Below are 22162 nucleotides of genomic sequence, written 5' to 3'. Positions count from 1 at the left end.
GTCACTCTCCATCTTAATAAAGAGTTCTACCATATTATGGTCACTCTTCCCCAAGGGGTCTCGCACAACATGATTACTAATTAGTCCTTTCTCATTACATATCACCCAGTCGAGGATGGCCAGCCCTCGAGTTGGTTCCTCGACATATTGGTCTGGAAAACCATCTCTAATACACTCCAGGAAATCCTCCTCCAATGTATTGCTACTAGTTTGGTTAGCCCAATCTATATGTAGATTAAAGTCGCCCATGATAACTGCTGTACCTTTATTGCACGCATCCCTAATTTCTTGTTTGATGCTGTCCCTAACCTCACTTCTACTGTTTGGTGGTCTGTACACAACCCAGACTCACGTTTTCTGCCCTTTGGTATTCCGCAGCTCTACCCATACAGATTCCACATCATCCAAGCTAATGTCCTTCCTTAATATTGTGTTAATTTCCTCCTTAACCAGCAATGCTACCCCACCTTTTCCTTTCTGTCTATCCTTCCTAATGTTGAATACCCCTGCATGTTGAGTTCCCAGCCTTGGTCACCCTGGAGCCGTATCTCCGTAATCCCCATTATAACATATTCGTTAATAGCTGCCTGCACAGTTAATTCATAAGAACAGAAGAACAGAAGAATTAGGAACAGGAGTAGGCCATCTAGCCCCTCTAGCCTGCTCCGCCATTCAACAAGATCATGGCTGATCTGGCCGTGGAATCAGCTCCACTTACCCGCCCGCTCCCCATAACCCTTAATTCCCTTATTGGTTAAAAATCTATCTATCTGTGACTTGAATACATTCAATGAGCTAGCCTCAACTGCTTCCTTGAGCAGAGAATTCCACAGATTCACAACCGTCTGGGAGAAGAAATTCCTTCTCAACTCGGTTTTAAATTGGCTCCCCCGTATTTTGAGGCTGTGCCCCCTAGTTCTAGTCTCCCTGACCAGTGGAAACAACCTCTCTGCCTCTATCTTGTCTATCCCTTTCATTATTTTAAATGTTTCAATAAGATCACCCCTCATCCTTCTGAACTCCAACGAGTAAAGACCCAGTCTACTCAATCTATCATCATAAGGTAACCTCCTCATCTCCGGAATCAGCCTAGTGAATCGTTTCTGTACCCCCTCCAAAGCTAGTATATACTTCCTTAAGTAAGGTGACCAAAACTGCATGCAGTACTCCAGGTGCGGCCTCACCAATACCCTATACAGTTGCAGAAGGACCTCCCTGCTTTTGTACTCCATCCCTCTCGCAATGAAGGCCAACATTCCATTCGCCTTCCTGATTACCTGCTGCACCTGCAAACTAACTTTTTGGGTTTCATGCACAAGGATCCCCAGGTCCCTCTGCACCGCAGCATGTTGTAATTTCTCCCCATTCAAATAATATTCCCTTTTACTGTTTTTTTTCCCAAGGTGGATGACCTCACACTTTCTGACATTGTATTCCATCTGCCAAACCTTAGCCCATTCGCTTAACTAAGTCCACCTTATTACGAATCCTCCTTGCATTGAGGCACAGAGCCTTCAGGCTTGTCTTTTTAACACACTTTGTCCCTTTGGAATTTTGCTGTAATGTGGCCCTTTTTGATTTTTGCCTTTGGTTTCTCTGCCCTCCACTTTTACTTTTCTTCTTTCTATCTTTTACTTCTTCCCCAATTTTACTTCCCTCTGTCTCCCTGACTAGCACATGGTACTGGTAGCTATCCTGAGATTACTACCTTTGACGTCCTACTTTTTAATTTAACTCCTATTTCCATAAATTCAGCTTGTAGGACCTCATCCCATTTTTTACCTATATCGTTGGTACCTATATTCACCATGACAACTGGCTGTTTACCCTCCCCCTTAAAAATGTCCTGCAGCCGCTCCGAGACATCTTTGACCCTTGCAACAGTGAGGCAACATACCATCCTGGAGTCTCGATTGCCGCGCAGAAACGCCTATCTATTCCCCTTACAATAGAATCCCCTAACACTATAGAAACATAGAAAATAGATGCAGGAGTAGGCCATTCGGCCCTTTGAGCCCCCTGGATACATTTCATGTTCTTTATCTCATTCTGCTGGGTTTGTTTTAAACACAGAAAGATTGGTCACTACTCATGACAATTGTGTCCCTTTTTAAATGAATCTACTGTAACCCCTTCATTTGCTCAATAAACTTACAATTTGTGGCCAATGACTCACTTCCTAACTCCTCAAAGCTTTTCCACTATCTCCACGGCACAAGTCAGGGGTGTGATGGAATACTCTCCACTTGCCTGGATGACTGCAGCTCCAACAACACTCAAGAAGGTCAACACCATCGAGGATGTAATTAGCAGAGTGTACAAGGGAGAACCAGTGGATGTGGTGTAGTTGGAATTTCAAAAGGCTTTTGACAAGGTCCCGTACAAGAGATTGGTGTGCAAAATCAAAGCACATGGTATGGGGGTAATGTACTGATGTGTCTAGAGAACTGGTTGGCAGACAGGAACCAGAGAGTCGGGATAAACGGGTCCTTTTCAGAATGGCAGGCAATGACTAGTGGAGTGCCGCAGGGCTCAGTGCTGGGACCCCAGCTCTTTACAATATACATCAACGATTTGGATGAAGGAACTGAGTGTAATATCTCCAAGTTTACAGATGACACTAAACTGGGTGGCGGTGTGAGCTGTGAGGAGGACGCTAAGAGGCTGCAGGGTGACTTGGACAGGTTAGGTGAGTGGGCAAATGCATGGCAGATGCAGTATAATGTGGATAAATGTGAGGTTATCCATTTTGGGTGAAAAACACGAATGCAGAATATTATCTGAATGGCGGCAGATTAGGAAAAGGAGAGGTGCAACGAGACGTGGGTGTCATGGTTCATCAGCCATTGAAAGTTGGCATGCAGGTACAGCAAGCAGTGAAGAAGGCAAATGGTATGTTGGCCTTCATAGCTAGGGGATTTGAGTATAGGAGCAGGGAGGTCTTACTGCAGTTACACAGGGCCTTAGTGAGGCCTCACCTGGAATATTGTGTTCAGTTTTGGTCTCCTAATCTGAGGAAGGATGTTCTTGCTATTGAGGGAGTGCAGCGAAGGTTCACCAGACTGATTCCAGGGATGGCTGGACTGTCATATGAGGAGAGACTGGATCAACTGGGCCTTTATTCACTGGAGTTTAGAAGGATGAGAGGGGATCTCATAGAAACGTATAAGATTCTGATGTGATTGGACAGGTTAGATGCGGGAAGAATGTTCCCGATGTTGGGGAAGTCCAGAACCAGGGGACATAGTCTTAGAATAAGGGGTAGGCCATTTCGGACTGAGATGAGGAGAAACTTCTTCACTCAGAGAGTTGTTAACTTGTGGAATTCCCTGCCGCAGAGAGTTGTTGATGCCAGTTCATTGGATATATTCAAGAGGGAGTTAGATATGGCCCTTACGGCTAAGGGGATCAAGATGTGGAGAAAAAGCAGGAAAGGGGTACTGAGGGAGAGATCAGCCATGATCTTATTGAATGGCGGTGCAGGCTCGAAGGGCCGAATGGCCAACTCCTGCACCTATTTTCTATGTTTCTATGTAGGACAAAGCAGCCCGCTTGATTGGCACCCCATTCACCACCTTCAACATTCGCTCCATGGCTGCAGTGTGTACCATCTGCAAGATGCAGTACAGCAACCCGCCAAAGCTTCTTCGATAGTATCTCCAAAACCCATGAACTCTATCACATAGAAGGACAAAGGCAGCAGGCACACAGGAACATCACCACCTGCAAGTTCCCCTCCAAGTCACACACCATCCTGATTTAGAAATATATTGCCATTCCTTCTTCGTCGCTGGGTCAAAATCCTGTAAATCCCTCCCTAACAGCCCTGTGGGAGTGCCTTCACCACATGGACTGCAGCAGTTCAAGAAGGCGGCTCACCACCATCTTCATAAGGGCAATTAGGGATGGACAATAAATGCTGTCCTTGCCAGCGACACCCACATCCCATGAATGAATAAGAAAGTGCTAAATATCATCTAAATATGATAGCACTTGTCTGAAACTTGAAAATGCATCTTTGCAACTGTCAGATGAGAGGTTGAATATGAACACGGGGCTTTTTGGTCTGTTTGTCATCTGAAAGCATATTGACTGAAATCTTTTGTTGGCAAAAGCATCATGATTGTGCTTGATGAAGTAGATCTTATTGACTGTCACTTTTGACACTGTTAGAGAAACATGGGAACATTTGGTAAAATGACAAATCACTTTCACAAAGCAAATCATAGCACTTGCTTGAAGTTCTGCAATTATAAGGTAAAAAACATGGTTACTGCCACTAACAACTAACTTCCCATCCATCAGCTCAGCAGCGATGAAGAGGCTCAGTTATGATTAGTCTTTCCGAATTCAGATGGCACCGGAGTCTATTTCAATTTGTTAGAAATCAAGGATGCATAAAAATGTATAAAACTGATACGTATGTTAAAAAATGATATGAGTGCTGTTCTTTAAATCGTTTGGAACTGGAGACGAAATGTCTCCCGAGACTGGTATTAGAATGCTTAGAAATGCTAATGTTTTGGTACCCTGCTGAGATGTTACAGCACTCTGCACTGTGACAACCATTATCTGCGATTTTCAAGTTAAAGCTTTAGTTTTGTTTATGTATCTTTAAGACACTTTGTTTCAGACAGACATGGGGGCAGAAATTCCGAGGAGGGCTTCCCACGGGTAAATCCAGAAAAAATAGAAATAAAATGTGCAGTTACCTGAAGCTGCTGCGCCCGCTGGAACTCCCGATCCACAGGCCTCCTCTCCCTGCGACGCGCAACGCGTGCACGGTGGGGCATCCGCAGGAGTCAAGTGTGCCTGGACACCCAATCACAGGTCAGTATTTTCTCATTCATTATCATCGGAGTTTCATAAGTTATGAAACTCCTATTACAATGAATGAGAAAAAGCCCAAAACGCACAAACATTATATAAAACATTTAAAAAAACACCTCACACAATAAACTAATAGAAATTAAAAATGTTACACATGTTTTCAAAGAAAAAAAAATCCTGATTTAAAAAAAAAGTTAGGGTTAGGGTTTAAAATAATATTATGAGTGGGCTGGGTTTTAACATAAATGTGTTTTTAAAATTTTTATTTTAATCATGTTTTTTCTATGTTTTTAAACCCTTAGGCCTGTAAAAGTAGGCTATGCGCCTGCTTTTTCAGGCGCAAGAGTTTTGAGGACATTTGCCGTGCAAGATACGGGTAAATAGCCCAAACTTCCACATACAAATGTCCTCGCTCCCAAGATGCAGATTATCTGTCAATCTCCAGCTTGACAAATCGGAAAAGCCAGTTTTCAGCACATGCACATTGCGTGCTGAAAACCGGCTTTTCCGATGCCTTTCCGGATCCGTAGAAACTTCGTACGGGCCTGGGACATCGGAAATTCTGGGTCCATAGAATGGATGGAAGTTGTGAGAGTTAATGTAAACATGTTGCTACGTCGCAATGCTGAGCAGGCAGGTTTCTGGTTTGGCATCATGGGATCAAAGGAGAGGAGAGGGACGAGAGAGATGAAACGATTTCCACAGGAAGGGACCCTGGGTTAGTGTAAACAGAGAATGATATGTGGCAAAGATCATAAAACATCTTTAGGGCGGGTTCTTGAAACAAGAATTGAAGCGAAGAACTAGAAGCCTTATTGGATAGTAAGTTTTTAGGGGAACCTATATAGGTCAAAAGGTCAGTATCCCATATCAGGTCTACCCCCTAAAAAGAGAATAAAAGTAGCCTAATCAAGATTGACCGCACAGATGATATACGGAGAGAGTGAAACAGAAGTTGAGCTGGTCGAACACTCTTCAAGTGATCCCATGCTTTACCAAAGGAAGCTCTGGACAGAGAAAGGGACATGCCAGCCAGAGAACTGCTCACGTGTGCCAGCCATTTGTCCGACTGCGATTGGTATCAACTACCTGTTACGGTTGTAGATTTTTGCTGCATAACTAATGTGTTATATTCCGTCTTAAACTCTGATTAAAGACAATGAGGCCGATATTCACCCCCGCTGAAAACAGGTCGCACCCTCTATTTTTCTAGTGTTGCGGCGGGCCATCTTGCAAAATTCAGCTCTTTCTCGTTTTTTTTCGAGCGAGGCAGAAGTCGGTCATAATGGGGGCGGAAGTGGAGGCGAGACAGACTCACCGCCGCTGCCAGTCCTCAGCGCGGGCTGGTGACAGCCCGGTTGGCAACCCGGCCAAACCTGGGGGGGCATAATTGTCGGGCCGACCTGGCAGTCGGCCGACACAAAAAAAATAAGATGCCAGCCACGGCAGTGCGTCCTCCCCTTTACAGGAGGTCACACCACTGCAAACACAGTGCACTGACAGAAAAAACTGTCGGAGCACCGAGTGGCAGCCGGAAGATTTGCTCGGGTGAATTTTGCTTGCGGGACACGACATCGGTGGTATGCACTTTGATGATGCACTTTGGAGGGTTCGGCAGCAGCGGGGTGGAAGTGGGGACCACGGAAAAACCACCGGGGAGAATTTCATGAGCGGCGGCCACTCGACATAGCCGCCTGGCCACCGCTTTCCAGCGGTAATAGGCTTTGTCAGGTGGTTGAATTTCGGCCCCAATATATCCACCAGATTGGTTTACAGTCGATCCTGATTTATTGAAGTGACCAGAGATAGCCTTAATCTTGGCTATTTGTAACAAGTTCTTAGCTCTAATCATGCAGATATTGTGTGCCAAGATATTCTGTATGTGCCATGTAAAGGCACTTGATACATTTTAGAAATTGTGCAAGAATTTGTGAGGTTTAAACTGTATTACCAGTAAGGGCAGACATCGATGACGAGGTCCAACACCTCCTTCAGTGTGTCAGCGCAGCCTTCGGTCGCCTGAGGAAGAGAGTGTTTGAAGACCAGGACCTCAAATCCAGCACCAAGCTCATGGTCTACAGAGCAGTAGTGATACCTACCCTCCTGTATGGATCAGAGACATGCACTATGTATAGGAGGCACTTCAAAATTCTGGAGAAGTACCACCAACATTGCCTTCGCAAGATCCTGCAAATCAACTGGCAGAATCAGTGTTCTCGCTCAGGCCAACATCCCCAGCATCAAAGCACTGACCACGCTCGATCAGCTCCGCTGGACAGGCCACATTGCCCGCATGCCTGACACGAGACTCCCAAAACAAGCGCTCTACTCAGAGCTCCGACATGGCAAGCGAGCCCCAGGTGGGCAGAGGAAACGCATCAAGGACACCCTCAAAGCCTCCATGAAAAAATGTTAACATCTCCACCGACACCTGGGAATCCCTGGCCCAAGACCGCCCAAAATGGAGGAAAAGCATCCGGGAAGGTACTGAACACCTGGAGTCTCTTCGCTGAGAGTAAGTTGAAGCCGAGTGTCGACAGTGGAAGGAGTACACGGCAACCAGGCACCCCACCCACCCGTTCGTTCAACCACCATCTGCCCCACCTGTGACCGAGACTGTAGATCCCGCATTGGCCTCTTCATCCTCGACTCCGAGGGACTGCCTATGATGATGATGATGACCAGTAAGAACATTGTAAATGGAAAATGTAGATATAAAAATGTGGAACCCAGTAGGTTGAATATTGCATGGAATGGCAATGTGAGCTAGAGGTTTAATTGGTTATTTTCATTCATTTTACCAGAATTCTCAGGGAGCATCTCGGGGAGAAAGAAGTTTCCATTTCTCTGTTAATTGACTCTGTGCAGGATGGAGACCTGGGGAACTATTCTTGCTACGTTGAAAATGGCAATGGGCGCAGACAAGCAAGCATTCTTCTTCAGAAGAGAGGTAAACAATCCTTCTGCATTGTCATTTTGTTTTTTTTATTTCAGAGGACTCGTTAAGACAGTTGACCAGCAAGAAAACCAAGAAAATAAAATTGTGTGCAGTTTAAGGCATGTGTTTATATAATTCAGGTCATGGCTGCCCTGCTAGTGTGCGAATCACTGGACTAAGTTACGTAGATAAGAATGAAGTGTTCATAACTTGAAGGATGATTTCTAACTAAAAAGCTAATTATTGAAATGACTAAAACCGGTAAAACTTCCCCTTTTAAATCTCATTTAAAATTTCCCCATTCTCTTTATAAATCCTGAAGTTTTTTGGTTTCCAATTTATAGATTCGGTCAAAGTGCCAGATCGCTCTTGATCAAGATTATTCAGGTCACTGGTTTATGCTTCTTTCCTAGGTGGCAAAATTTTAGTAAATGGACAGTAATAAATTATCATTTTACCCAATATTTCAATATAAGTAAAATAAAAAAAGAATGATGCTCAGCAGTGATACAAAGGTTTTAAAGTTAGTCATGTTCGCATCATTACAAAATGGTGTCAATAGAAAAAAACATTTCAAGATGTTCATATGAATTTCTGGTTTTATTGCCCAGCACATTTGCAGGGCTCTGTTGATGTATAAAGCATAGTTGAATGAATAGATTTAAACTCAAATTTTCAATGTAACTGAAGGGTAAAACTGTCCTTTAACTTGAGGAACATTCTAGGTAATAAACTGGTAGTCTCGTGTCTTCGAGCACCACAAATCATATTGTAGCATAATTCAGGTATACAGTGCCACAAAAGAAAACTAGTTGCATCAATGATAATGTATCATCAAATGAGACAGAGTTAGTTGTTTAAGCAAAGAGAAGACATCCAGAGAAAGTAAGGGCCTATAAAATAAAAGGTTGGTCAAGGATGAGTATGAAGTCATTCTCCAAACTGGCCTCATTCCATGAAGGATTCAAAACTGGTAAAATTGACCTTTTATTTTGCCAATAAGAAATATAAATTTGATTTTTGAAAATCTATATTGTTAAAAAGTTGAGTTTATGTCCCTTTCTATCAATCTGTTGGTTTGTGCAAATCTTGTGACCCACACCTCCATTACTCTTAAAATGGCTTCATTGATCCATGGGAACCATGTGGCTCACATGGCTAGTGTGAACTGCAAGGGGAAGAAACTCAAGCTGCTTGTACTCTCCGCTCTGCTCCTAGCTGCAAAACTAGTTGCTTCCCATCCTGGCCTTTCCCAACTCCTACACCCATTCTCCCAAATGGGCCCACCTTGGATGTTCCAGTCCCCCTGTTAGCCCTGTCCCCATCATTCTCAGAGTGTTCCAATGACGAGAGCTGCAAAGTGATGGGGAATGAGAATTGAGACGTTCAGTATTGGAGGTGGGCCTGAGTGGCTTTAGGTTAAAGTGGAGACTGAGGGCCCAAGTTTCGGGTGGAGTTGCTCCTAGTTTTTTGGAGTATGTTAGAAATTGCAATTCTCGGATATTAGTTTGCTCTAGTTCTAGTGAGTTAGTTTAGGTTGGCTTTAGGTAAAGTACTTTTTTTTTCAAAAGGGGGTGTGTCCAGCCACTCAGGCCTGTTTTGCAAGTTTCGGCAGTGAAAACTTACTACAAACTAACTTAGGATGGAGTAAGTGTCCACTTTTGTAAGTTCTGAAAAACCTTACCTAGAGTTAAGTTTAGTGCAGGCACAGCCAGAGACGGCAGGTGGGAAGCATTAAACACAAAGGACACATCAACATCACAACAGCGGGAGGTAAGGGAAGTTAGAGGATTTTCCATAAACACCTTCGCAACAACATTAAAGAAGCAAAGTACATTTAAAGCGCTAAGCACTAAACAAAGCAGTACATTTAAAGCACTAAACGAAGCACAAAAAGTAATAAGCAATTAATTAATAAAAAATAGAAGGAACCATGCACCTAAAGCACCAAGACCAAAGTAATAAGTAATCAATCAATACAAAGTAGAAGTCCTACCTTTATGTGAAGGGAAGGTGTCTCTGTCAGTGTCTCTTACTGTAGTGTCTCTCTCTCTGTATCTGACAGTGAGGGGTGCGGTGTGGGGGGGGGGGGGTGTGTGTGTGGTGTGTGTCTGTGTGTGTGTATGTGTGGGAGTGGGGGGTTGGGTGTGTGTGGGGGGGGTGGTGGGAGGGTGTGTGTGTGTGTGTGGGGTGGGTGTGGGAGGGTGTGTGTGTGTGTGTGGGGAGGGGTGGGAGGGGATGTGTGTGTGTGTGGGGAGGGGTGGGAGGGTGTGTGTGTGTGTGTGTGTGTGAGGGGGTGAGAGGGGTGTGTGTGTGTATGTGGGTGTGTGTGTGTGTGTGGGGGGGTGGAAGGGTGTGTGTGTGGGGGTTGGGAGGGGTGGTGGGAAGGGGTGTGTGTGGGGGGGTGGGGGGGTGGTGTGTGGGGGCGGGGTGGGAGGGTGTGTGTGTGTGTGTGTGTGTGTGTGGGGGGGTGGGAGGGGGTGTGTGTGGGGGGGTGGGAGGGGGTGTGTGTGGGGGGGGTGGGAGGGGGTATGTATGTGTGTGTGGGGGGGTGGGAGGGTGTGTGTGTGTGTGTGGGGGGGGTGTACGTGTGGGGGGTGGGAGAGAGGTGGGGGAGAGGCTGGAAGGAGGCACCCCTGCTCTCTCCTCCGGCCCTTCGATCATTGAGTGCCCCCCAACCCACGCCCCCCCCTCCACCCGGTACCCATGCTCCCCCTCCTCCCGGTAACCACGCCCCCCCTCCACCCGGTACCCACTCCCCCCCTCCCGGTACCCACGCCCCCCCTCCACCCGGTACCCATGCCCCCCCTCCACCCATTACCCATGCTTCCCCCTCCACCCGTTACCCATGCTTCCCCCTCCACCCGGTACCCACGCTTCCCACCCCCCCCGGTACCCACGCTTCCCCCTCCACCCGGTACCCACGCTTCCCACCCCCCCCGGTACCCACGCTCCCCCCCCTCCTCCGGTTCCCATGCACCCCCGAGCCATTGCGCAGGCGCACATGCTCCAACGTGCCTGCGCAACGCTGCCGGCATTGAGAAGAAGGCATGATCCCTAGCCCCGCCCTCCTGCAGGCAGGCTCCTCCCCAGGGAGACTACGCTGCGCCACGCCACGCCATGGTCCAGGAGGACCGGAGAATTGCTGCAGAATATTCCGGCGCACCTTCGAGCCCAGGCAGGTCACGTAAGTCTCGGAGGTGCGCCGTTTTCACCAGATGCCGAAACTTGGGCCCTGAGACTGGAGAGATGACTGAGCAAGGCAGAGACTGAGTGGGTTCAAGTATTAAATGGGAAAATTGAGGTCCCAGGGCTGGGGGGAGTACTCAAGCTGGAAATTACCTATCAGCTGCCTAACCATATGAAAACAGTTTCCATATCAGTGTGCAAAAGCAAAATACTGCGGATGCTGGAATCCGAAATAAAAACAGAAAATGCTGGAAATCCCAGTGGGTCAGGCAGCCTCTGTGTAATGTACATCCGTTACTTGTACATTTTATGTGCCTGTGTCAAGCTTTCCAGCCATTTGATGGCTTGAAGATACTTTGATAGCATCTTGTCTGAGGACAAAGTCAAGTTTCAAACAGATATTCACTCTCCAGAAACCGACAGCGTAAAGTTTCCATGGGATGCTTCTCCCATTTACCCATCGTAACTTCAGAAATGGCACAAATGGCTTTTTACATTCTTCCTCTGCGGTTTCCACTGATCTCAATCTGAAATAATTGTAGGAGATCGTGAAACCCTTGCAGAAACTACAAGCACTCAATCTACCAGTAACTGCAGCAATTACCCTTTACTCTATTTTTGCTCGGGTGCAAAGGGCTTTGTTCATGTGCATGTACTGAAGCCCTGAGCGTTGGTGCTGCACATTTGTAAGGCACAAGTGTTCTGCAACAGTTGGGTTGTGTAAAGTGTTTGACTCTCTCAGGTTTGCAGCAGTTCATAGTCAAACAGCACACAAACGCACATATGGCAATCAGACAGTAATAATCTAATTGAAGTATTCCAACAATGTCAAAAACCACTCGAGAAAGGCTTGAGGACTTCATTACTGTCTTCTGAACTCTGAAACTAGATTACAGGCTTCGTAATATATGTTTTTCACCTCTGACCCCTGTAGAATGCTGTGGGACGTTCACTGGTATATTTAACATGTCGTAAACTATTTTTCCGTAGTTGTTTTAAAAAAGATTTCTCCTTTTGCTCTGCTGCTGTAAGGTTGTACAAAAATGGAGAGCTGGTTGCCTAACCGAGCTAATGCAGTATGTGTCCCTGTGGAAGACACACATTATCTAGTTGCTAGAACTCGAGCAATTTGTTTTTCACAACCATAACTACTTGTGCAGACCTTGCAACCCAGGATGCTAATTTTTGTGTGCATGAGATGAGCTTGGAGAAAAACTCTGTTGGGCATAATGGGGCTGCCAAATGAAAAATATATGTGTCACATGGTAAATGTGCGAGAGTTGGAAAGTCTGCTAGTGTAATGGGTTTACTTGACTTAAGTATTTTGATAGAGGTGGAAAAAAACACTTTTATAATTCAAAATGCTTCTGGCAGTTCTGATTGGACAATGGAGCCATTCAGCCAGAATGATTTTAACCACAGTAACAGTAATCAATGCTCTCTCCCTAGGACTTTAATTGTATTATCAGGGGGATTCTGTGTTAGTTGCCTTTAAATGCTGCTCTGTGGATTGTGACTCCACAGCCTTCTTTACATTTGTTCTATTCTGATAACTGTGTCTTCCCTGAAGGTTTGCTGCTCTCTAGTGTTGCTTGCGTGAAAGAAACCGTCTGTTACTTAGCACTCCGAGCAGTGTTGTTCGCCGCAGTGTGATTTGAAATACAGTAATATGAGCAGTAAATCTGTGCTCAATCTCGTTCAAGACACTCCTGTAGACTTTTCAGGTCATGGCCTTTGAATAACAAATTTTGGATCAGTCTCTTTCTTTTAAAGCTTTCAGGGTACTCTGGGCTAAAAACGTTCCACTTTGTTTTCTGCGTCACTTGAATGCCTCCTTCAAAAGGAATTTTAATTACTGAAGTCCTCTCCTAAGCGTATCATCCCTGGCCTGTGACAAGTCAATTAATCTCAGCACAACTGAGGGTGAAGTTTGGCTCGGTGTCTTTAGTTTAGGAAGGGGATAAAGTCAGATCTTGCTTGCCTAGTTACTCTCGTGATCTTTGCAATTGAGCATTATTATTTTCTGTTGAACACCCATCTATCTATCCCGCTCTATTTATTATATATTGAATTCTGTACATGGGGTGCATATTTCACTGAACACCGATTATAAGTTGCTTTTGTCGGTGGCACTGTGATAGGTATTTTCAATGTTAAAGATAGGTATCACACTGTTTCAAAATTTGCTGGAGCAGGGCATCTCACGACGTATCCCGTTAGTTAGACTCATTCCTGCACCCTTCAGCTCAAAACATTTTTGCCCACAAAGTTGCTGGTAGTGTGAGCTGATAACAGGCAATGGGACATCGGGGACCTTGGTGTACAACAGGACAAACAGTTTATCACCTTAGCCACTGAGATTAAAGTATTGAGAAATAAACAGGAGCAGGACTGAAGGAGGGTGAATTAGAGTCAAATGAGCTACAGAAAGAGAAATAAAGAGAGTGAATGATTGGATTAAGAAATTAAATTTGACATTTTAAAAATCTACAACAACAATTCAAAACCTGAAGGAATAAGACTCCACATTAATTGTTCATTTTCTGGGCAAGAGAGTTTGATTGGCAGTCATGAACAATTATCATGTTATTAAAAGGGTACTTACACTGTTAATTACTTTCTGTGCCAAGTTTAATGGACAATTAATGTACAAATGCAGCAACGTCATGAAAATCATGAAGAGGTTAAAGGTGAGATTTTGTTTTAGTGAAGCAACTTGTGGCGATTCGCAATTCACGGAGGATCTCTTCATCACCACAAGCTGCTGGCTGATTTGAACATTTTATAACAGCAATCATACAGATGGTGTTATTTTTTCAGCAAATTCTGGGTCACTGTATAATGCGCAATAGTTGCTATTTAATAGTACAAGTATATCATGCTGAGATTGTGATTTCTGGCCAATGCGTTTGCAGAAATCATTCAAAATGCTTTCTGAAATTATTTTTCACTCCATTATTTTCCACAGTAACTAAACTATCTAATGTCCAAAATAAGGGTTTAAGTAAAAACATTTTTTAAATTACAATTGCATTTCTGACAATTTACCAATTGATTTGTCTTTTATGTATTTTAATGCCTTATTACTTGAAGGTTTCAGCTTATCTGAAAAACCTCATCTTGCTGGTAAAGTAATAGTGAGTTCACAGCACACGCCGTTATTAGTGCATAAAAAAATAACAATTTGTGGTGAGGAAGAGATATGGCATCAGTTGTAAATCTCCACAAATTACTGGACGATTTGCACTGCTCCGCCGCTCGCCTTGTACAAATAGGAGCTCGCCATCAACTTTCACTTGAATGTCAAGAAATTGTTAGGATTTGTGCCTTAAATACAAATTAAACAGTGCAGAAAGTTAGGGCTGCTATTTCATGCTGTCAGGGCCCTGTTAATGGGGTGATTTATGATCCTGACATGCCACTCCATGTAGGAGGTCCAGATCAGGAACAATTGAAACTGTGAAATCTGTGTCCTGCAAGTACAAGATTGTTCCTAGAGGTTTTAAAACTTTTATCTTCATAAATTATTTTGTGACGTTTCCTTTCTGTCACGTTTATTCTCTCTCACTTATTCCAATCATGAGATGCCCGCTCCAGCAAATTCAGGGCCAATACTTTCGCCTAGGGCTGTAACTCTGTTACTGAATTTGGATTGTGCATTCTGAACACGTACAATGGGCTGAAATTTGCGGTCAGAGGTGTACGACTCCGACACGAGAATAAAATACAGAAATACCTGTTGGCTACCGAGTTTTGGAGTCTTCGGATCCTGGGCCTGCAGGCGTACACCTGCATTAAGGCCCACAGATCCCAGGGACACAGACAGTTCGGAAGGCTCCCTGGGAATACGTGTGCCATGCCAACTAATTAGAAAGGAGGATTCCTCATAAGCTTATGGGGATTCCATTTACAAAAGGAATTCCCATAAGCTTATGAGAAATCGCTAAATAAATAAATAAATAAATAATTAGGACAATTCTAATAAAAATAAATATTCCCATGTTCAAACTTAATTAAAAGTCCCTTTGATTAAGCAATTAAGATAAAAATGTAATTTATTTGAAAAATAATAAAACATTTTAATCCAGCTCAAAATTTACATGAACTAATTTTAAATATCTTTGTATGTTTTAATCATGTAAAAAATATGAACCCATACACTGGTAAAAGCGGGCCCTATGCCCGCTTTTACCAGGTATAAGGGTTTCGTGGGCATTTGCTGAGCAATAGTTGGGCAAATAGTCCAACTCTGCGCCCACGAAAGTGTTTTGGGATGCATGCGGACTTTTTGTCAAGGCGAACCATGACAGATCGCAAGTTCCGGGTTTCCATGCATTCACTTTCCTTCTCACTTTCATCATCTGGCATTACAACATTTCACCTCCAATGACCTTAATATCATCAACTGACTGTGGGGAATGCCATGGACACATTCCTTGTAGTTGTATACAAATATACACCCAGTGCAATATACATCCTGTCCATCACACTTCTCTGTTACATTTGAATATCAGACTCAACATTCTGTATCACTGAAAATTGTAAAGAAACAAAATGGTCTAGAAATCCCAGCTTCCCCAGGTCTGTACGGAGTGTGTACGGACCCGGGGAAGCCCCGCAAAAGCCAGTTTTCAGCGCACAATGCGCCTGCAGTGAAAACCGTCTTTTCTGATCTGTCAAGCTCCACAGCCAGGATATTCACATGGGCAAGATTGCGGTATTTACCCATATCTTGCCCAGCGGATGCCCTGAAAACTCTTGCGCCTGATAAAAGCAGGGGCATGGCCTACTTTTACAGGTGTAAGAATTTTAAAACATACAAAAACATAGTAAAATAACATTTAAAAAACACATTTTAATGTTAAAAACCCTGCCCACTAAGGTAAGTTTATTTTAAACCATAATTTAAAAAACTTTTTTTTAAATCAGAAAAATATATATTTTTTTATAAGACATTAATACTTTAATTTCAATTAATCTTAAATATGTGGTGTATTTTTTCTATTTTTTTATTTTTGTTTGGGTGTTGGGGTGGGGGGGGGGGGGGTTTTCTCAATCATAATAATGAGAACTCCTACTTACGGAGTGCCCATTATTATGAATGAGAAAATACTGTACCTGGATTGGCTGCCCAGAGCCATGTGACTCCAGCTCCAGCTTACAGGCGTGCCGACGTGCACACGCTCCGAAGCGCAGTGAGTGGAGGCCTCAGGACCGGGATCGCTGGTGGGCGCAGGATAAGGTAGATGCACATCTTTTCTACCTTTTTCTGTTGAGCGCCCGCGGGAAGCCCTCGACCGGGATTTCTAGGTCATTATGTCTCTAAATTATCTTTTATGAACTCACCCAGTTTTTACTTAATAGCATTAGGTTGAAAGCTTCAAGGTGATGCTCTTTTACACTTTACGTATTCTTAATTTTATAAAACAGTGCACATTGAATTATCAGAAGCAGCAACATATGAGGTCTGCAGTTTATAATAGAGGCTGGAGTTTCCGTCAGGTTTCACTGTTATTTCCAACTCAGTTCACCCAAAATCGGCCCAATCACTGGAAACGATGGTAGAATTTCAGGCATAAATTATGTCCCACGCAAATTGAGTTTCCGCGATCTTTTGTGCTAGTTTAAAAAAATATTGCACTGGAAACCCTCCCCGCCCACTGACCACACCGCCAGATCAAATTAATCACCATGGCGAGTTTCTGCTAATTGCACCTGTTTTCGGGCCAAGAAAGATACTCTTAAAATTAAGCTTTTTTTTTTTAGGTATCAGGGCACTAAAAGGTACCTGTTAAAAAGCTATTGATTTTTTTTTAATCTACTAAAAAATTGAGTGCTGTACACTGGTATAATTAGTTAATGAGACTGTATAGTTTTTAAAGTCATTTTCAGTTATTTAAAATAGACTAACTCACTGGTGGTGTTAAAACCCATTTTTCGCTGTATTAATCAAACTGCCCCAAGTTACCACTCTTAAATATATCAATGAATTTTTTTATGGCAAATTTAAAAAAAATTACATTCTAAAATGTTGCCCGTTTGCGCTGGTTCATGGAAGATTTTACATTCGGCGATATGCAAATAAGTTTGAGCAGATACTTGAGCAAAATAGCAAGAGGTTTGTCACTATCTATAGACAAATTTCTGTGCCACACTTCTGACAGTAATAAAAGAAGGCATATCAGGGTAATGAGGAGCCCTGGTTTGCCAAACCTGACAAAAGAATATTCTCCCATTTTTCATTAAAAGTGGAATTCTTATTCTGAGGTAATTATTCCTTCATGTGGTTTACAATCAAGTGCCTTATTTCTTCTGTGTTGTCATTGTGGCAATTCTTTACTGAATATAATGAATGTCAGGCATTGGGTAGATTTATTCTCTGTGGTTTTTGGTTGGCCGGCAGTGTAGGATGACCAGTCCGTTGGTCAATATTCAATCGATGGACTGCGGGCCTAAAATATGCATCCCGGGGCACTAGCTAAATCTGGGCTGCTGCAATATTGGGTAGTCCCACTGGCCTCAAATAGGTAGGTCCAAGTGGATCCGTTCTCTGGTCGATTGGGAAGCTTCATTAAAAGGTGTGATAGCAGACAGCTAGCATTTAAAGAATGAATCCATAATTTACAACAAATAGACATTTCTTTCAGGCACAAAAACTTTACAGGAAAATTGGTGCAACCATGACTAACAAGAGAAGTTAAAGGTAGTATTCGATCAAAGGAAGAGGCTTAAAATGTTGCCAAAAAGAGCAGTAAGTCTGAGAATTGGGAGGATTTTAGAATTCATAAAGGAAGACCAAAAAATTGATAAGGAAAGAGAAAAAAGAATATGAGAGTAAATTAGCAAGAGACATAAAAACAGATTGTAAACATTTCTATAGGTATGTAAATAGGAAAATATTAGTGAAAGTAAATGTGGGCCCATTAGAGGCAGAGACAGAAGAAATTATAATGAGGAATAAGGAAATAGCAGAGACATTAAACAAATACTTTGTATCTGTCTTCACGGTAAAAGACACAAGAACATTGCACAAGAATAATGGGGACCCAAGGGTTTAGAGAGAATGAGGAACTTATAGAAATCAGTATAAGTAAAGATATAGTACTAGAGAAATTAATGGGACTAAGTGGCAACAAATCCCCTGGACCCGATGACCTGCAACCTAGGGTTTTTAAAGAGGTAGCTGCAGATAGCGGATGCATTGATATTAATCTTCCAGAATTCCCGAGATTCTAGAACAGTCCCCAAGAATTGGAAGGTAGCAAACATAACATGACTATTTAAGAAAGGAGGAAGAGAAAAAACGGGGAACTACAGGCCAGTTAACCTGATATCAGTTGTAGGCAAAATGCTAGAATCTATTATTAGGAATGTGGTAACAGAGCACTTAGAAAATCATAATATGATTAGGCAGAGTCCAAAGATTTTACAAAAGGAAAATTGTGTTTGACAAATCTGTTAGATTTTTTTGAAGATGTAACTAGCTGGATGGATAAGGGGGAACCAGTGGATGTAGTGTATTTGGATTTTCAAAAAGCGTTTGATAAAGTGCCACACAAGAGGTAATTACACAAAATTAGGACTCATGGGATTGGTGGTAATATATTAGTTAGGAATGAGGATTGGTTAATGGACAAAAAACAGTGTGTAGGAATAAACTGGACTTTTTTGGTTGGCAGGCTGTAACTAGTGGGGTACCGCAAGGATCAGTGCTTGGGCCTCAGCTATTTGCAATCCATATTAATGATTTAGATGAAGGGACTGAGTGTAATGTATCTAAGTTTGAGAATGATACAAAGTTAGGTGAGAAAGTAATCGGTGAGGAGGATGCAAAGAGGCTGCAGAGAGATATAGATAGGTTGACTTAGTGGGCAAGAACATGGCAAATGGAATACAATGTGGGGAAGTGTGAAGTTATCTACTTTGGTAGGAAAAACAAAAAAGCAGAATATTTGTTGAATGGTGAGAGACTGGGAAATGTTTGCATTCAGAGGGACCTCGGTATTCTTGTACATGAATCACAGAAAGTTAACATGCAGGTACAGTAAGCAATTAAGAAAGTAAATGGTGTGTTAGCTTTTGTAACAAAGGGATTAGAGTATAAGATTAAACAAGTCCTACTACAATTATACAGGGCATTGGTGAGGCCAAACCTGGAATACTATGCACAGTTCTGGGAGCCGAAATTGCCCCCTGACAAAGAGTAGGTGCACCTAACGCTCTTGAAGATTTTTCTTTGCCCCAATCCATGGGACGGAGGATCGACCGGTATTCAGCTCTTGTTTTTTTTCCAGTCGGGGTGGATATCAGGTCATCAGCGGGTCAGAAGTGCCGGTGGAGCTGGGTCAGTCATCGTTCTAAGACATCAGCTGACACGTCACAACGTCCCTCCCCTTCAGTTAAAGGGGAGGCCGCTGCAACTTTGCATGGGGTTTAGTTAGGCCCACTGGGCCACTAGGGAGGGTTTCGGCCAGTCAAATGGCCCGGTATCCAAGAGGAGATGCCGGGCTGCCTGTTGATGGCCTACCCGAACCCATGGCCACCATTGTCAGGCCGAACTTAGAGTCGGCTGACAATTAAACTAACATGGAGGTGCCGGCAGCGTGCCCTCCCCATTAAGAGCGGACACACCACCCAGGCACACAAAACTTCCCGCAGGGGAAAACTGTCAGTGGCGGTGCCATTCCCACGGGGCAATTTCCCATGCGGGGCGGCAGGGGATTGTCGCCGGTTGGAAAGGGGGTCGGCGTGTGCCTGATGGGGCTGCAGCACGAGCGGCACGGAATCCCATCGCTCCCGGCCTGGGGGAAAATTAGGATGCGTTGGCCCATCCGTCTGCCCCCGATCGGTACGGCCTATCCGCTCCATTACTGCTTCTTAGAGGTGGTAATGGGCCTTACAGAGGGGGGCAATTTTGGCCTCCTGGCCTCTTTACCGCAGGAAAGACATACTTGCCTTTGAGGGAGTAAAACCAAGGTTAACTAGACTGGTTCCTGGGATGAGAGGATTGCCCTCTAAGGTGAGATTGAGAAGACTAGAGTTTAGAAGAATGACTGGTGATCTAATTGAAACATATAAAATTCATAAGGGGCCTGAAAGGGTTAATGCTGAGAAAATGTTTCCCCTGGCTGTAGAATCTAGATCACGGGGTCACAGTCTGAGAATAAGGGATCAGCCATTTAGGACTAGGATGAGGAGAAATCTCTTCACTCAGAGGGTTGTGAAGCTTTGGAATTCTCTACCCCAGAGAGCTGTGAATGCTCAGTCATTGATTATATTCAAGATAGAGGTCGATAAATTTTTTGGGAACTAAGGGAATTAAGGGATATGGGGATAATGCGGGAAGGTGGAGTTGAGGTAGAAGATCAGTCATGATCTTATTGAATGGCGGAGCAGGCTCGAAGGGCAGAATAGCCAACACCATCTCCTATTTCTTATGTTCTTCTGTTATGTTCCCTGTCCTCTGCATAATTATCACCTCTGAAATCCTCCCAGGTTTCATCACTTTAGCTCCTTCCTATTAATCACCAAATGCTGCTCCTTGGCGACATCATCCACAGACATGGGGCCACTTATAAAACGTACACCACGGACACCCAGATCTCGTTCTCCACCACATTTCTCAACCCTTCCATTGCCTCTATTGCAGTGGTGGACAAAATACGGCCCGCGGATCATATTCATTCTATCTGGCCCGCTGGATGGCACAGAAATAGAACGCAAGCTGGAGCTCGAACTTATCCACTGTCACTTCTCATGGGTAAGAGACAGACCCGAACTGCAGCCAAGGAAAAAACATAATAATACTTCATTCAATTTAATAATTCACAAAAGCGGTTCTCCCTGGCCCGATCTTAAAAGGATCCGTTCCGTGATTCTGGGCAGAATCGTACCCAGAATGCACTGTGCACTAGAATATGCCCTATCCATTTTAGAATGGAGTCATGGCTGCTCATCTCCACAAATCTTATCCCGAAAAAAGTGACTGTCGCTGCATCTTTCCTCTCCCTGAATAAAGAGTACGACGGCAGGGGAGTTCTCATCTGGCACCAAATGGGACGGCATTAATAATCTTTGCAGAGGGATGTAAAGATGACTGAGGTGGGAAATTGATGCTGACACAGGCTCTGAAGAGGGTACAGTTCTATTTACATAAGAAAGAGGAGATTCCGGAGATGAGGGGCTTGACTTATGAGGAAAGGTTGAGTAGGTTGGGCCTCTACTCATTGGAATTCAGAAGAATGACAGGGGATCTTATCGAAACGTTTAAGTTTATAAGCGGGCTTGACAAGGGGATGCAGAGAGGATGTTTTCACTGATGGGGAGACTCGAATTAGGGGGCATAATCTTAGAATAAGGGGCCGCCCATTTAAAACTGAGATGAGGAGGAATTTCTTCTCTCAGAGGATTGTAAATCTGTGGAATTCGCTGCCTCAGAGAGCTGTGGAAACTGGGTCATTGAATAAATTTAAGACAGAGATAGACAGTTTCTTAACTGATAAGGGAATAAGGGGTTATGGGGAGCGGGCAGGGAAGTGGACCTGAGTCCATGATCGGATCAGCCATGATAGTATTAACTGGTGGAGCAGGCTTGAGGGGCGGTATGGCCTTCTCCTGCTCCTATTTCTTATGTTCTTATGTAGGAGCAGGAGTAGGCCATATGGCCCCTCGAGCCAGCTCCACCATTCACTAAGATCATGGCTGATCTGATTTTGGTCTCAATTCCACTTCCCTGCCCACTCCCCATAACCCTTGACTCCTTTATCATTCAAAAATCTGTCTATCTCCACCATAAATATATTCAATGAATATTTTGCAGCACTGATTTACACAGACCAGATGCTACCACAGTATTTTCAACTTTTATTTTTGATTTATTTCTCAGTATTGAATACATGTTGTGTATGTAAGATTGCATCTGACTACTATTTGAATTCATGTTTATGCAACGTTCCCTCTAGTTTTTTTTCACGTACTGTCCCTTTAAGTTTGCTGGGCGGCCGGCCACTATGCAGCTGTACATGCGCAGCATCTCTTCCAGCGGCAGCGGCCAGGGAGTGGCCTGTGCAGGGCCACGCGATTGTTGCACAACCGTGCAGCCATGCGCCTTCGGGGGAACGTTGGTGGCCGCCCCTCAACAGCTCACCAAAACTTGTTAAGTGGCCCTCCAGCCCAAATAATTACCCACCCGTGCTCTACTGTATC

The 22162-nt window shown here is 43.9% G+C and overlaps 1 protein-coding gene across 7 annotated transcripts in view; it reads left to right on the top strand.

The window, feature by feature from the left end:
- Positions 1-22162, top strand: part of LOC139276015 (interleukin-1 receptor accessory protein-like 1) — a 1534993-nt gene that overhangs the window by 1467879 nt on the left and 44952 nt on the right. For all 7 annotated transcript variants that reach the window (XM_070893365.1, XM_070893368.1, XM_070893363.1 and 4 more), the window contains one exon: positions 7635-7780. In XM_070893365.1, coding sequence (XP_070749466.1) covers positions 7635-7780 — 146 coding nt within the window. The remainder of the gene's footprint in view (positions 1-7634; positions 7781-22162) is intronic.

The sequence above is a fragment of the Pristiophorus japonicus genome, chromosome 11 (genome assembly GCF_044704955.1).
Source record: "Pristiophorus japonicus isolate sPriJap1 chromosome 11, sPriJap1.hap1, whole genome shotgun sequence".
Lineage (NCBI taxonomy): Eukaryota > Metazoa > Chordata > Chondrichthyes > Pristiophoridae > Pristiophorus > Pristiophorus japonicus.
The sequence above is the reverse complement of the archived record's forward strand: the minus strand, read 5'-3'. Positions and strand labels throughout refer to the sequence as shown.